We start from the raw sequence: 14,871 nt of genomic DNA, 5'->3' as shown, positions 1-14,871 counted from the left end.
CTACCGGGACAAGACCACAGGAGCCAGTTGAGTCCTCTGCACAATGTGACATTGCTGCAGCCTGGAATTGAACTGCTGGTTTCGTCTGGTCAGAGGAGAACTGGCCCCCCGACTGAGCCTGGTTTCTCCCAAGGTTTTTTCTCCATTCTGTCACCGATGGAGTTTTGGTTCCTTGCCGCTGTCGCCTCTGGCTTGCTTAGTTGGGGACACTTCATTTCCAGCGATATCGTCGACTTGATTGCAAATGATTGCAAAGATACTATTTAAACTGAACTGAGCTGGATCACTGAATTCAACGATGAACTGTCTTTAACTGAAAATTGACTGTTTACTATTGTCATTTTGCATTATTGACACACTATTTTCCTATTTAATGCTGTAAAGTTGCTTTGACACAATCTGTATTGTTAAAAGCGCTATATAAATAAAGGTGACTTGACTTGACTTGAAACATCACACAGATGTGATTAATTATCCACAGGCATGAGTAAGGCATAACTGGATATTAACTGATCCTGTAATAAATGTATTCACATTTGTCCATCACTCCCTTTTATTTATGTGGATAATATGTGCACTAATCTAGTAAAGAACAGAAGTCAAGAGCACTATATACATTTTTAGATTTATATAGCATTTGTCCATTTGTCAAAGCATTTGTCCATCCATCCATCTAATGTATCTTAAACAGAATGATTATTTCTCCGTATATTTACTATCAAAAATAATTCTTGACATATTTACATTACATTTATTTGCGTTTATGCAGTGAATGAAGTGGGGGAAAGTGCTGGTATGTATTTTATTTTGTAAAATGTATTCAGGATAATGCAATTACTTATTATTTATTTACATTGAAAATATATAAAAAATGGCAATGAGGAAATATAAGTGAGTAAATTTATCAAAGTAATATATTTTTGCCCATTTATATATAAAAATAAATATTCTGGGTTCAATAAAAGCATCTGTGGCACAGTGTTGATTACAACAAAAATCCCACTTATTTATTTATTCTGTTAAAAACAGCATTATTTAAGCTTGAGATATGTTATATATTACTGCTGTTTTAGGGTAAAGCATATAACTTTACACAGAAAATGTAAATAATATTAATAATAAGAGTTTAATGATTTGTTTTCACACTAATTCCATGTACATTTTTAGTGTGAAAAAATTCTGAACCTACACTAGGACTGTATGCTTCCTGGGATCTTATTCAAAGTCTACAGCGTGCAACATTAGCAGCTGTTTCCAAACGAGACGATGTGTTTCTTTTTGTCCGCACGGAGGAGCAGCTGCACCGCCTGCACGAGCCCGGCCAACAAAACACCGTGCACCGAACACACACACACTCCCTCCTGTATAAACGGCATCTGCCTGTACACAGTCTCTCGGCTTCTCGCCCTCCCTCTCATCTCTCATCTCTCATCTCTCATGTGTGCGGCCTGTCATTAACGCACACACGCACCGCGGCAGCGCACGTCAGACGCGCTCGAGCACACGGTTCGGTTCGGTTCGGACATGATACCGGCGCGGACCCGGAGATGAGGCTCAGAAATGGCACCTTCCTAACAGTCTCACTATTCGGGTTATGTGGGCTTATATCGTTGTCCTGGTACACCGCATTCAGCAATTCCAAAGGTAAGACGCTGCAGGCTGGAGGCGCGTGTTTACGGTGTCCCTCTCTGTCCGAACGGAACGCATCATCCGTGGAAACGAAATGCTTCTCTTGCATTCTGTCACGCATTCAAATGCGGCACTGAAGCGCTGAAGCGCTGGAGCTGCACAGCACTGAACAGCTGTTCGATGCAACGCTGCTGCTTGGCTTGACTGTGTTTGTGCACCTTCTGTCTTCAGCTGCTCCTCAAACTATCAAAGAGGCCTGTTGATGTTTACTGGAATACAAAGGCAGCAGCATAGTATATTACCTACGTTTTATTTCGCTATTTACAGCTAAATTAATTTAGAAGCACTGCTAGCCAAATAACCAGTTTCTGCTGAGATGCTGCTTTCTTTTGGGGTTTGAGGGTTTTTACATCTGCACTTTCCAAACAAGCAACCTAAACCCTTATTCCATGCCATTTCAGCCAGTTGTCTAGCAAATGTGTTGAACGCTTCCTGAGAGGTTCCTTTGAGTCTGGGCATGCTTGTACCTAATGCGTTTGAATCTTGATATTTGCTTTGTTGCTCGGATGTGATGGATCCTTCCTGTTTAGTCTTGGTGACTGATATCTCATGATATCTCTGTAGAAAGCAGCTCATAACTTCCAGAAAGTAGGTGATGTTAGTGAACTATGAGAAGTGTTGTGTTGGCCTTTTCCACTTGCTTCCAGTTTTAAATCCTATTCAAGCTCTATATATGTTCTCTCAATCCATATTCATTTATTAAGCTTCATGGTTACACCTGTGTGCACATAACACACTGAACGGTTTTTAATACATGAGTGCAGACTATTAGAGCAGGTGTGAAAAAAGACTAATTCTAGCTTCTCTCTCCATCACAACTTTTCATCTTTTCTCTTTCTCTCCTGTCTGACTCTTCAGGAGTAGTCGAGCTGGTCACAAATCAAAGCAGATGTACTCGGGCTAATTGCTTTTGTCAAGTGCAACACAGCAAAAAGCTCTATTTATGACTCAAACCTTTCACTTGTGTTTGTTTCACTGGAAACAAACTGCCTCTTAATCGATCGATGTACTGTAACTGAGCCCTCCTGAATTGTTTTTTTCTCCCCCCGCTCCAGCACTTGAACATGTTTGTAACTTTCTGTGCTCTAGTCATTATGAACATCTGCTCATCTCATCCGTAGATGCCATGCATCTTATTCTGTTTCCAAACATTATTCAAGTGTAGAGTGCATTTTAGTGGTTTCTTGTTATTTACATTGCTTCTGTGGAAACCCACACAAAGCTTGACTCGTGCAGTGCTGTATAACGTGCATAATGAGCTTGTACAGTAATAGATGCTTTGTTCGTATCAGCATACTGTGGAGAGTTTGAGTTGGATTTGGAAGCTTCTGAGTTTGTCCACTCCTTTTTCCAGTTAAAATGATTTGGACTTTATTTATTGTCTTGCTAGAAGAACCTTCAGCACCCTGATTTTTGAGTGTTTGTGTGTGCATGTCTGATGCAGTCCATATCATGTTGGTCATATTTCTACCCTAAACCATTCAACCGCTGAGTCTTTTTCTCTCTGAATGGACTCATCACAAATGCTGACCTCTACAGTTTTCAGTTACAATAGACACACCACAGTATGTGAACTTGTCTTACATTCAGGTGAATCTTACAACAACTGTCAAGAAATGTCAGAAATATTTCACCTTAGTATCGAAAAACAGTTTTAAAAATGTTAAATATATTTTAAAATTAAAATGAGCCCTTTTAAGGGCTACTCTACTGCAACGCAATGCAATGAAATAAATAAAATGACATAATACATAATAAAAACCTATTGTAGTGTAACAAAACAGCGTTGCGTCCTCACAGGATGATTTTCATTAAGTCATGAAAATAGAAGGGTAAACATGCTTAAATAAATAAATAAGCATAGTGGTTATAAACTAGGCTTTATTTTCTTTGTAATTTTTTTTTTAATTTTATTTTTGCAAAGGTGGAATAACTAAAAAATGATTTTCATAGACAGGATGAATATGGGTCAAAGATGAAAAAGGGTTTAAGCGTAAAAACAATAAGCGTAATACTGCTTTAAATTGTTGTATCCCCCCCCCCAAAAAAAAAATTCTGTTTAATTTAATTGTAGTTTTGTTTTTGTTTTTCTGAGCAAAAAATAAATATCATACATTTTTCCCTAAGATTTACAGAAGAGACCCACTCATTCAGTGTAACAATCTTGTCAGGCATATTTACAACAAAAATCAATTTATGACATATTAGACTAATTACTTTCACCCCAAATACTAATTAGTTGTAATTTTATTTTTTTTTAAATGTGCCTCTATCCTAGGTTTTGCCCATTTGTCAGTAAGAATTTTTTACTAATTTAAAACACAATAAAATCTAATATGCTCCCTTATTCTTTTATATATTTTATTATGTACACGTCAGAATAAGCATGTTGTTTGAATTTTTACATAAATATTGTGTTACACTGAATGACAATGTAACAGTATTTCAACCAAATTTGGACATTTTATTCTTCAAAAACTTAGCCTTCAAAACTTACATTTAATGTGCTTTCTATGGACATAAAATCACTTTTGTAATTTTTTTTTGATGCGGATATCTTAATGTCTTTGACCCATATAAACAGAATAACGTAATAGTTTTTTTTTCCAAAATATATTTATTGGCAAAAATTAAACACAGACACTCACAGAGACACATTAGAGTGCATCCTCAACCAAATTAGAACATAAAATAAACAAATTATACATGTTCGTACAACACACTTCAGTGTTTTTTTTATTGGTGCACATACAGTAAGGGTACATTTTGTATGTATTTTGTTAACAGAAGAACTGTAAGCTTCTTGTCAGATAGCCGGTGTATGCATGTGCTGGAGCTGGAAGAATTAAAACACAAACATCCTGTACCTGTGCAGGCTCAACACTCTGACACAGGCAGATCAACACAGACATTATTTACCCTTTATAATTGCATGACTTTGTAGTAGAAATCTTGTGAGCTCACACCAGAATTTTCTTATGACTAGCCTTACAAAAAAGATCGTTGACCCAGAAATGAAAATCATAATTTATTATTTATTATAAAAGAGCACTGAGAAGATTCTGCTTAAATATTGTGTACATGAAGTAGAGTAAGTGATAAAAGAGTTGTCGTTTTTCAGTGAACTATCCCTTTAAGCCTGGAGTGTTTGGGAGGAGGCTGAGTTCACTACCAGTGAGAGTTACACACATGAGATCTGTATGGTCCAGGTGAGAGCTTTTCCAGAGAGTTGGAGAGAAAGCTCTTATTATCTGCATCCTGAAAGAGATAAAGAACCGGCTTGACCTCTTGATCCTTCCCGTTTACTTCTTGTTTAGTCTCTTTTCTTTCTCTTGGTTGCTCGCTAGAGGAGTGAAGCCCAGCAGCAGGTATCATGTTGCTTTTCATTCCAGCTTGAGCTGATGTGATATCTCACTGATACTGACTGTGTTACCCAGAATCCTCCCAGCAGAGATGAGGCAAGAAATCTGAGCAACCTTGTATTGATTTAGTCTTAACTAGACACATTGTATGTCTTCTTGCAAGAATTAGCGTAATTTAGCAGTTTGTCTAAGACTGTAGTCGCTACTGAAATTCTAGTTTCTCTGCCAGTGTTATACAAATACAGAGTATATAAATGAAGTTCAGTTTTCAGTTTTATTGCTTAGTATATTACTCTTTTTTTTTGTATTAGTTTTTTTTTTTTTTATTGAAAAATTACGTTTTGTCTTTTAACAAAACTGTTTCACTTAATTATTCATTATTTCAGTCGAGGAGAGGCATAGATCGCACACTTTATCAACTGAATTTATAAGGTAAAAGCAAAGCATAGAGTGTTAAAGGAAATGCCATTCAAGGAGGTGTTTGTTCTGATGTTAAGGCAGTACATTTGTCTCTTTGTCTTAAGCATGTCTCAGAATGATTGGGAGCTGTTTTTAGCGTAATATCGTGAAGCAGAGACTGTGTTTTGATGATGAAAGCTGTTTACGTTGTTCACAGTCAGGGGCCCGTTCTTCGTACGTCACTAACTCAGTTAGCTGGATTTGATTGTTGACGATTTCGTTTGGGAATCTTTTCCTACAAAAGGCTTTTCCTACCTTGTCCATGGTTCTCTAGGGGATGTTGCCCTAATTTTGGATGAAATGGGACTAATAGGGATCATGATCTAGAGACATCAGATGCATGGTAAAAATCAGTCTGAGGCCAGGGGCCCGTTCTTCGTACGTCGCTAACTCAGTTAGCTGGATTTGATTGTTGACGAATTTGGATTGTTTGGTTCTTTGAAGCTCATCCCGGAGTTGCTGTCATAGCAACAGGTCCGTAAGCTTAAACCTGCTCCGGAGCAGCTTATTTCATGTAAACAGGATTAGATCGCATATTTTTAAGCAGAATTGATACTTAAAATCTGTCCACTACCACCGCTACTTTATTACAAGAGTATCCTACTGATCCAGGGACTAAAATTTAAAATAATAATCATTTAAAAATTAATTTAAAGATAGTATAATCATGTTGTGTAGTCTTTAATACTATAGACACAGCCAGTTTTACTCACTGAAGGATTTATTCGTCATAAAATTATTACTTCATAATTGTATTCGAGTCTTACACACATGCTATACAGATAATGTAGAGTCGTGCATTAATTTGAGTGCTGACAGATATTGTGGGAGTGGCTTGATGGAGCGCAGGAGATGCAGATAACATGATCATGACCCTTAAGAAACTTTAATTAATTACATTTATGTAGGTTTGTTTGCTTGGCTGTTTCCTTATAAAAGTCCGCGCAATTATCTCAGATACTCAATCCAGTCATACTAATCTTCAACAACAGGTGCGTTCGAAGAACCGAATTAGCCAGATCCTGATTAGCGCGATGATATCATCTTGGATGTGCCATTTAATCTCGGATATAATAAGCGACGTACGAAGAACGGGCCCAGGGTCTGTTCCTCTGCCGCTTATCAGCCTGTTTGGGCTGTTTTTCAACACATCAACCACATTTGAGTCATGCTTGATTTTCTTAGCGATTCGTCAGGTTTGCATGTTGGTTGCACTACAAATTTTTCAAATAGCAAAACGCAGTAAAACTATTTCGTTAAAGGGGTCATATGATGCGATTTCAGTTTTTCCTTTCTCTTTGAACCTTAAACCGCATAAACATTTCATTACACCAAATACACAAAATAATGTTCTTTTTAGCAGCATCATATGACCCCTTTAAAAGAAAAGGCATGCCAGTTTTCTAAGAAATAAGTAATACTAAAAGCCATGACTGTCTGATTGGTGGAATTTTCTGTAGAGCATTATGGGTAATATATTCCAGATGATTCTTTATAAAATGGGTTGAAATAATACAGGCTGATGGCAAAACAATAAACGATCGATTTAACAATACGTTTCAGTTCTGGAACCCAACTGTTGCACTCTATAGTGCTGTATGCAAGTGTGACTAATGTATTGGGTTTTATTTAATTTCTTTCCTTTTTTTAGTCAAAACTAGTCTAGTCATATTGGAAAATAATATGTCCCTGATATCCTGGTCTTTAGTCCCTCCTTTAGTCTAAGTCTTATTTATTTGTTAATTTTTGCCTGTACTCTAATCAGAAAGTCTGTAGCGTGAACACGGGTCAAGTTAAGCAGCAAAGTGTAGCCTACTACTTGTTTAAATGCTTTTCACAGCGTACGGTTGCTTAGAGAGTTTTGTCATAGTAGCGGTCCCAGACTGTGGCCCCAAGGGCTTAAGAATTTGTGCCAGAGTAAGTGTAACAAATAAAATAGCCATGTGACAGTCTGCAAGAGCAGCTTGTTTAAAGGTCTGCTATCCTTGATGTGTGAAGTAGTTACTTGGTACACTTTTATAGTAATAGATTAACACAATAAGTGACCAATAAAGAAAAGATCCACTTGATTTTAGCAGGGAATGTGTTTTCTTGAGTTTATAATTTGTTAACTAGAGTGCTAGTCTTGTTTCCATTGTTATGGTGGGTATTGCTTGTGTTTTATCCAGATTTGCTGTGTGTGTGTGTGTGTGTCTTCTGGTGTGAGTCTTGCACCTGTGGAAAGACTTGAATTATTTAGGCCTGGAGTGGCTCTAGACCACTTGAAACCCTCCCTAAATAGAGGCCAGGCTGAAAAGAGAGTCAGTGTTCAATCCAACTGACTGAAGCCCATCTAAATATTTAATTCATCCAAGGCCACAAATTCTGAAAAAGCACTGATCAATTCGCTACGAATGCTGATGAATGTTTAGACTTCTACCTGACTACAGACAGACTCTGGAACAAAAAAGAAGCATTGAAGCATCTATGTATTACTAGCGGTCGACTTGTATGTTTTTTGTGTGATTAAAGCTGAATTTCCAGCATCATTACTCCAGTCTTCAGTGTCACATGATCTTCAGAAATCATTCTAATATGCTGATTTGCTGCTCGAGAAACATTTCTGATTATTATCAATGTTGAAAACAGTTGTGCTGCACAATATTTGTGTGAAAATCATGATAAATGAGTTTTTCAGGAAGTTCAAAAGAACAGCGTTTATTCGAAACAGAAATCTTTTGTAACATTATAAATGTCTTTACTGTGACTTTTGTTCAGTTTAATGCATCAAAGAGGGGTTTATCAACACTGTATCACACAGTCTGTGTGTTGTGACGTCGTGATGAGCTGTGCAGGCATATGTGCAGTGGGTGTGTGTGTGTATCAGGGGATGTGCCTGTAGGCAGAAACAGTCTTGTCTCTCTTAATTTAGCCCCAGTGATGCAGCTCATGTAGCCCTTTTCTTTCACTCATTATATTATGTGGCACTCTGCCAAAGGCTACAGTATACAAGCCACCCTCCCTCCTGACAGCACATTCTATTGCCCTACACCAACCCTACCCCTAAACCTACCCATCACAGATAACGTTCTACATTTTTACATTCTCAAATAAAATGTATCCTGTATGATTTATAAGCTTGTTTCCCCATGGGGACCTCAATTAAGTCCCCATGAGTCAGTGTGTATTGAGGTTTAAGTCCCCACTGGGATAGAAAAACATGTATTTAGAGCAAAGTTGTTGCATTTCCTCAGCGACCAGCACGGATCAGCTCTAGGCATGATGAAGCGGATATCGTCCTCTTTTGGAAGACCAAACAAAGTAGTTTCGCTTTCACAACGAAACACACAGCGCCTTCACGACATGGCGGCAGCAACAACAATACTACAGCGAGAATAAAAGTTACGCCTTCTTTCTTTGCGTGAACATTTGGGCGGTGTTATGCAAATCTTCCCACATAGTGACGTAGACATGTGGGGACGTGTTAGAACGAGCCGTTTTAGGTAGGCGTGGTTGACTCAACTTTTATAAAGAATATCTCTTTGGATTTGAGACTTTAGTCTTTGCAACTTTACAGATCTTCTTTATGCACCAAGAGCTTGTAACACTCCAAAGAGAAAGGAAAAATTGAAATCGCATCATATGACCCCTTTAAGTACTAATAAACAGCCAATATGCTAGTAATATGCATGCTAATAAGCATCTTGTTATTAGTGAGAATTGGTCCCTATACTAAAGTATTACCAGAAGTTGTCATTTTAAAAGTGCCAAAAGGCTTTTTTGTTTTGGGTAAGAGTTATTCTGTAGTATTCTGGATAATATGCCTGTGTAAAACAATAGAAGTCTAAGGTGTGTTCCTGTGTGGATAGCTGCACAATTGTGTGAGTGTGTGGTCCTCTCAGTCATTAGTTGGTTATCAGGACAATAGCATGTGACTAGAAGAGACCATGTGGGCATTGCATGTGATGTCTCGCAAACATTCAGACGGCAGTGATAAGTCACACCGGACTTTGAGTGTGTGAAATTACTTCAGACCCACAGCAATGCAAACCATACAGCTTTAAGTTTGTCTGTGCTTTGAATCAATCTGTGATGCTTAAATTCTCTATTGGTCAAATAGATACTCTATTGCTGTTTGCACTTTGCAGATTTACAGTTTACCAAACTGAACTTAGGGTCCACAGCGTGAGACAAAAGTTGTGTTTCTGAGGAGTGTGTGATTTGTGCCTTTTTGCTCTCTTGCTTTGATTACATTATGCACACTTAGTAAAGTGTAACTTTATGCAACCTCAGTCAATGATGAAACTATTTTTTTTTTATCGATTAGTGTGTTAAAAATACACTACCATTCAAAAGATTGGGGTCAGTAAGTTTTTTTTCTTGAATAAAATTGGTACTTTTATTTAGTAAGGACTTGTTAAATTGTGACAGTAAATACATTTACAATGTATTTACAATTTCTGTTTCAAATAAAGATGTTCGTGTCTTTCTTTCTTCAGTCGTAAAGAAATTGTTTTTTGAGCAAAACATTTCAGGATTTCTCTCCATATAATGGACTTCTATGGTGCCCCCGAGTTTGAACTTCCAAAACGCAGTTTAAATGCAGCTTCAAAGGTCTCTAAATGATCCCAGCCGAGGAAGAAGGGTCTTATCTAGCCAAACGATCTGTTATTTTCTAAAAAAAACTTAAAATGTGTATACTTTTTAACCTCAAACGCTCATCTTGAGGTCTTTCAGGAGAGGTCATGTTTACCCAGAGTGCACTAAAGCCAGGAAGGACAGATTTTCCCATAAGGCATTGCTCCCACGACCCTTTCAGAGTTCACTCTCAATTTCTCTGTCATACCCCATTAGAGCCCCAGACCTTTGATATGGGCCCTGACACCCACACAACCCTGCGCTGAAACTGAGAAATACAGGAATGCTCTTACTGATCCCTGTTAACAGAAAAACCTTTAGACGTGAGGAAGTAGACTGCTGAACATTGCTGAAATCCTGTGTAAATGCCCTTCACATTAAGAAGAATAACTATAACGATAACTATATTAGTGTCCACACCAACAGACCATAACGCTCTGTTTATTAAAGTGTGTGCTGTCTGCCACTTTAAAGCCTTGTTCAGACTGTCAGTCCAAACCGGATTTTTGTGCATATCCGATTGGAATCCGATCTAAATGATTGACTGTTCACACTGTGGTCAGATCCAGTTTGTGTGTCCTCTTTTGTTTTACTCAATATCTGCATTGGTTTCTGTGGCAATGCCTACACTAAAAACAACAACATATGTTGTCTTTACATCATGGCGACATGTTGCCATCATGCTGGATTATTACATTTTACGAGGAAGCGGTAGAAACGTAGGAAGCTGGAGTGTGCAGATTTATTCCGTGGGTAGACTAGCAGTATATCGTCATTTTCCATTTGACTTGCACTTCGCAACAAACAACACAACTTTGTTTCTGCAAAGATGTTCAGCATGTTTTCTACAAAATGTCTGACGTTTTTATGTTTTATGTTATGTGAGAATGTGAAAAAGCTACGCAAAATCCGATCTGAGGGGCCAGACTGAAACAGATTTCCAGAAATGCAACTTGAATAGGATTTCATGTGATTTTTTTTTTGTTGCTGTTCACACATGCTAAATATGATTTGATTCCAATCGGATATGCACAAAAATCGGATCTGGGCTGAACAAGGCTTAAATGCTCGAGCTCTTCAAAGTCAAAGGATTCTGATTGGCTGTTTTTATCATTCATCAGCTGAAAAAAATGATCTGTTCCTCTGTGTTGTTATCATTATTGTTGTTGTTTGACTTTTTTTTTTTTTTTGGCTACGATTCATAATTATTTTCACAAGGATATCTAAGACCTGGATAAAACTGTCTGTTGTCCATTTCCATTCATCTCGATGACAGTTGCTCTGCTAGTGAAGTATGCAACCTCCTTGCTGTCCTCATCACTCGTGAAAGAAAAAAAATCATAGAGAGGAGCCCTGAGGACCCTCATGACTGGTCAATAAGTCTCTTAAAATATCCGATCATTTGACCAAAGCAAGGTTGGTTCTGGTTGTAAAATGTCATGTGGTGTGACTTTCCAAAAACTTAATGATATTTATGACATTTACATTTAGTCATTTTGCAGACGCTTTTATCCAAAGCGACTTACAATTGGGGAATACATAAAGCGATTCTTCTTAAAGAGGCAAACAGATACAGGAAGTGCTTATAATACCAAGTTTTAGGCATTGTTCAAATAAGTACAAGCTAGAAAGAGAAGGAATAAATGTTTAGAATTATGTCTGAATTATGTTAGTTTAGAATTATGTGAAGTTATGAATTAATAATTTATGATATTTGCCAAAAAAAAAAAAAAAACTTAAAAAGGACGTTTTTTTCCTTGATGGTTAAACCACATGACATTCTTAGTGTCATTAAATGTAAACCTTTTTTTAAATAATAGTTTTTCAAAATATGAAACCACTGTGAGTTTTATTCGTATGAAAATAACACGAATACAAAGAATACATTTCTAAGATCGTGGCACTTCTTAAAAATGATTTAAAATGTTTTTTTTTTCTTTTATATGTCATGTATCCTAACAGTATTCACCGTGTTCAAATGATTACTTCATTTGATTTTTGTTTAAACATATCTCTCATCAACAGACCAGTATTTGTTCTTATGTGTTCTCATAGATTTGATTGGTTATTTTATAACCGCACATCCGGATCAATAGAGCTGATATTAGCATTTGCCACAGCTCACTGACCTGGATGACTGTTTGTCCAAGTTTATGATGAGCAGGCTCCAAATTAACACTTGCCAAAGGGCATTTACTTACGGTTTGTGATGTGACTGCTGTCAGATCCAATAAAGTTGCAAACTCGCCATTACACTGTACCTCATTTGCAAAACAATAAGCAGTCAAATTCTCTGAACAAACATAACACACGTATATGTTTGCGTCAAAGCAAATGTTCCTTTACTCTTCTATTTGTCATGTTGTCGAGTAGTTCAAGCTCTTGGTCAGAAATTGATGAGCACTGTATTCAGTGTAGACAGTGATTATAATGGATTCTATTTGATTTTGACACAGCGTTTGTGTCCAGTGTAGACGGGTATCAGCCGTTAAGTGATGGCAGTGGGTGCAATGATGTGAAACTATGCATCCATGTCTTGCTCTCAGAGGCAGTCACATGCAAATGTGTTTTCAGATCCCGTCACAGATCCCACAGTATCCAAACAAGCCATTTTTGGAGCTTGGTTAAATAAATGCTTTGTTTATGCAAAGGATGACATTTTATTCTATGAAGCGTGTAAGATGCTTTAATGGTACAAAGACCTCTTAAATATCAAAAGATCAAGGAAAATTGGATTTCTCATGTCATGACGCCTTTAAAAACTGCCTATATATTCCTATAGGGACAAATACATATTTATAATATATTTATAAGTAATGACCAGTAAGAATTTTGGGGCCTGTAGCCTGCCATTTTCTCACTTCACTACACTCACCATGTGCAGTTGTGGCATAAAGGTAATTATTAATGTTAGTGATTTAATATAATGCGAGAGAATGCATTGTCATCTTTGCAGAGATGCTTGAATGAGATGCTGGTGGGACAAATGGTATGATAAAACACAGTAGTGGAGATACAATTAAAAAGCAGGGGGTGACCTTTAGGGTCGGCTTCAGTGAGGAAGATGCAGTGAAGCGTGTTTATATACTCTGCGTGTCTGATGTTTGTGTCAGATTCACACCTAGATTTTAATACTATTTGTAGAAAAAAAAAAAAGTAAAACGATTGATAATGATTAGGATGTGTACACTCACATGTAAAGATGTTAGAAGATGTAAGAAAATGTTATTTGTGCATAAACCACTTGACATTTTAAGTTGTAAAATTGATAATTTTCTTGAAAATGGTATAGAAAGTTTTTATGAAGCTAACATGAATAAAAAAAAAAAACTCTCTATCATGGACACTTATGTCATTGAACCATATAGTGTGAAAAAAATTGTTAGATCTCACAAGACTTACTACATACTGTACATGTAATTTTATTGTAAAATATTGTAAAAAGATTTTTGATTTTGTTTTTCATCAAGGCTTGTAATCACATGAGGGTGCCATAGTAAATGTTACTATGTGTTACTATGGTAAAAAAATATATATATATATATATATATATATATATATATATACACTGTATATGTATACTGTATTTATAATACAGACAAAAAAAATGCCATCCTGTAATTCCTGAAATGACTAAAGAATTTCTGCCCATCACCGCTTCCAATTTTTACACAATATGTTTTTTTCCCTGTATTGTAGCTGGTGTGTTTGCGTTCTTTGAGGGCTGATCAATATGACTTTACAGCACATCTAACTATGGTTTCGTCAAACACAGCTCACCCGACCGCTTGGCTGTTGTGCTTGTTCATTCTCGCCAGCCATCTGCCAGCGTAGTGCTGACAGTTCAGCGGGCACGGGTCCATGTTGAGGGTATGTTGAGGGTAGGAGGGACCTGCCTGATTCACTGATGTGAGCACAAATCTGATTTAAATGAATTCTAGGCTGTTCGCCCACACGCTAAGTATGCCACATAACAAACATTTGCACAAACGTGCACAATGACAATGTGTTCGGTCTCCACCTTGTAGCCAAATACACAGCCAAACAGAAACATAAATTTGCACCTCTCGATAAAAAAGGCAGACTCAAGCAGACAGAAGGTGGTTGCTGTGGTTTCACACTCTGTGACAGACGTTTGGCAGTTAATATACTGCTTTCGGCTTTGAATAGTTAATGCTAAATGTTATGTCCAGTGAACATGTTTTCTCAATAGAGTTCAATAGGAATGTGTCCTAAGGACAACTTTTTTGAGCAATGTTCAGTGTTCCATAACCGATCTAAATTATGCAGATAGAAATTTGTTGCCCATTCTTAATGGGAAAGTGCCCAAGCTACATCGCTCTGCAGCATTGCCCAAAAAGTTACCCCATCAGCCTAAAACATTGTCTATTATTGCTCTGGATATTGTAATAGTTATTATTAATGTTGATTAATAGAATACATTATGTAGAAATGTTTTTGTATTTGGGGAAACATCACATCATATTCTAGACCAACGTGTCGGTTCATGTCTAGTTTAGTCTAGCTATGCATAAACTCCCGTTATAATCACCGAAGCAGCTAAATGAATCTCTTAATTACATCTTTTCTTCATTTCGTTGTTTAAGATTTAATTTGCGCACACTCAACTGAACTCCAGTGTTGACTCCTCTAAACACCATTGCATTCATAAGCTCAATAGAATTGTGTGATTGGTTATAATGCTCAACACTTAAAAAAAAAAAAAAAAAAAGTAAAAACCCCC

The 14,871-nt window shown here is 37.1% G+C and overlaps 1 protein-coding gene across 1 annotated transcript in view; it reads left to right on the top strand.

Annotated features, from left to right (window-relative positions):
- The first annotated feature begins 1,362 nt into the window (after positions 1 to 1,362).
- LOC107667462 (alpha-1,3-mannosyl-glycoprotein 4-beta-N-acetylglucosaminyltransferase B-like) overlaps positions 1,363 to 14,871 on the top strand; it is a 146,844-nt gene continuing 133,335 nt past the window's right edge. The window contains exon 1 of the mRNA XM_016459134.1: positions 1,363 to 1,644. Within this exon, the coding sequence (XP_016314620.1) occupies positions 1,548 to 1,644 (97 nt within the window). The 5' untranslated portion in view covers positions 1,363 to 1,547. The remainder of the gene's footprint in view (positions 1,645 to 14,871) is intronic.

This window comes from Sinocyclocheilus anshuiensis, unplaced genomic scaffold, assembly GCF_001515605.1.
Source record: "Sinocyclocheilus anshuiensis isolate Anshui unplaced genomic scaffold, SAMN03320099.WGS_v1.1 scaffold1547, whole genome shotgun sequence".
NCBI classification, from domain to species: domain Eukaryota; kingdom Metazoa; phylum Chordata; class Actinopteri; order Cypriniformes; family Cyprinidae; genus Sinocyclocheilus; species Sinocyclocheilus anshuiensis.
Note: the sequence above shows the minus strand (reverse complement) of the source record. Positions and strands in the feature narration are given on the sequence as shown.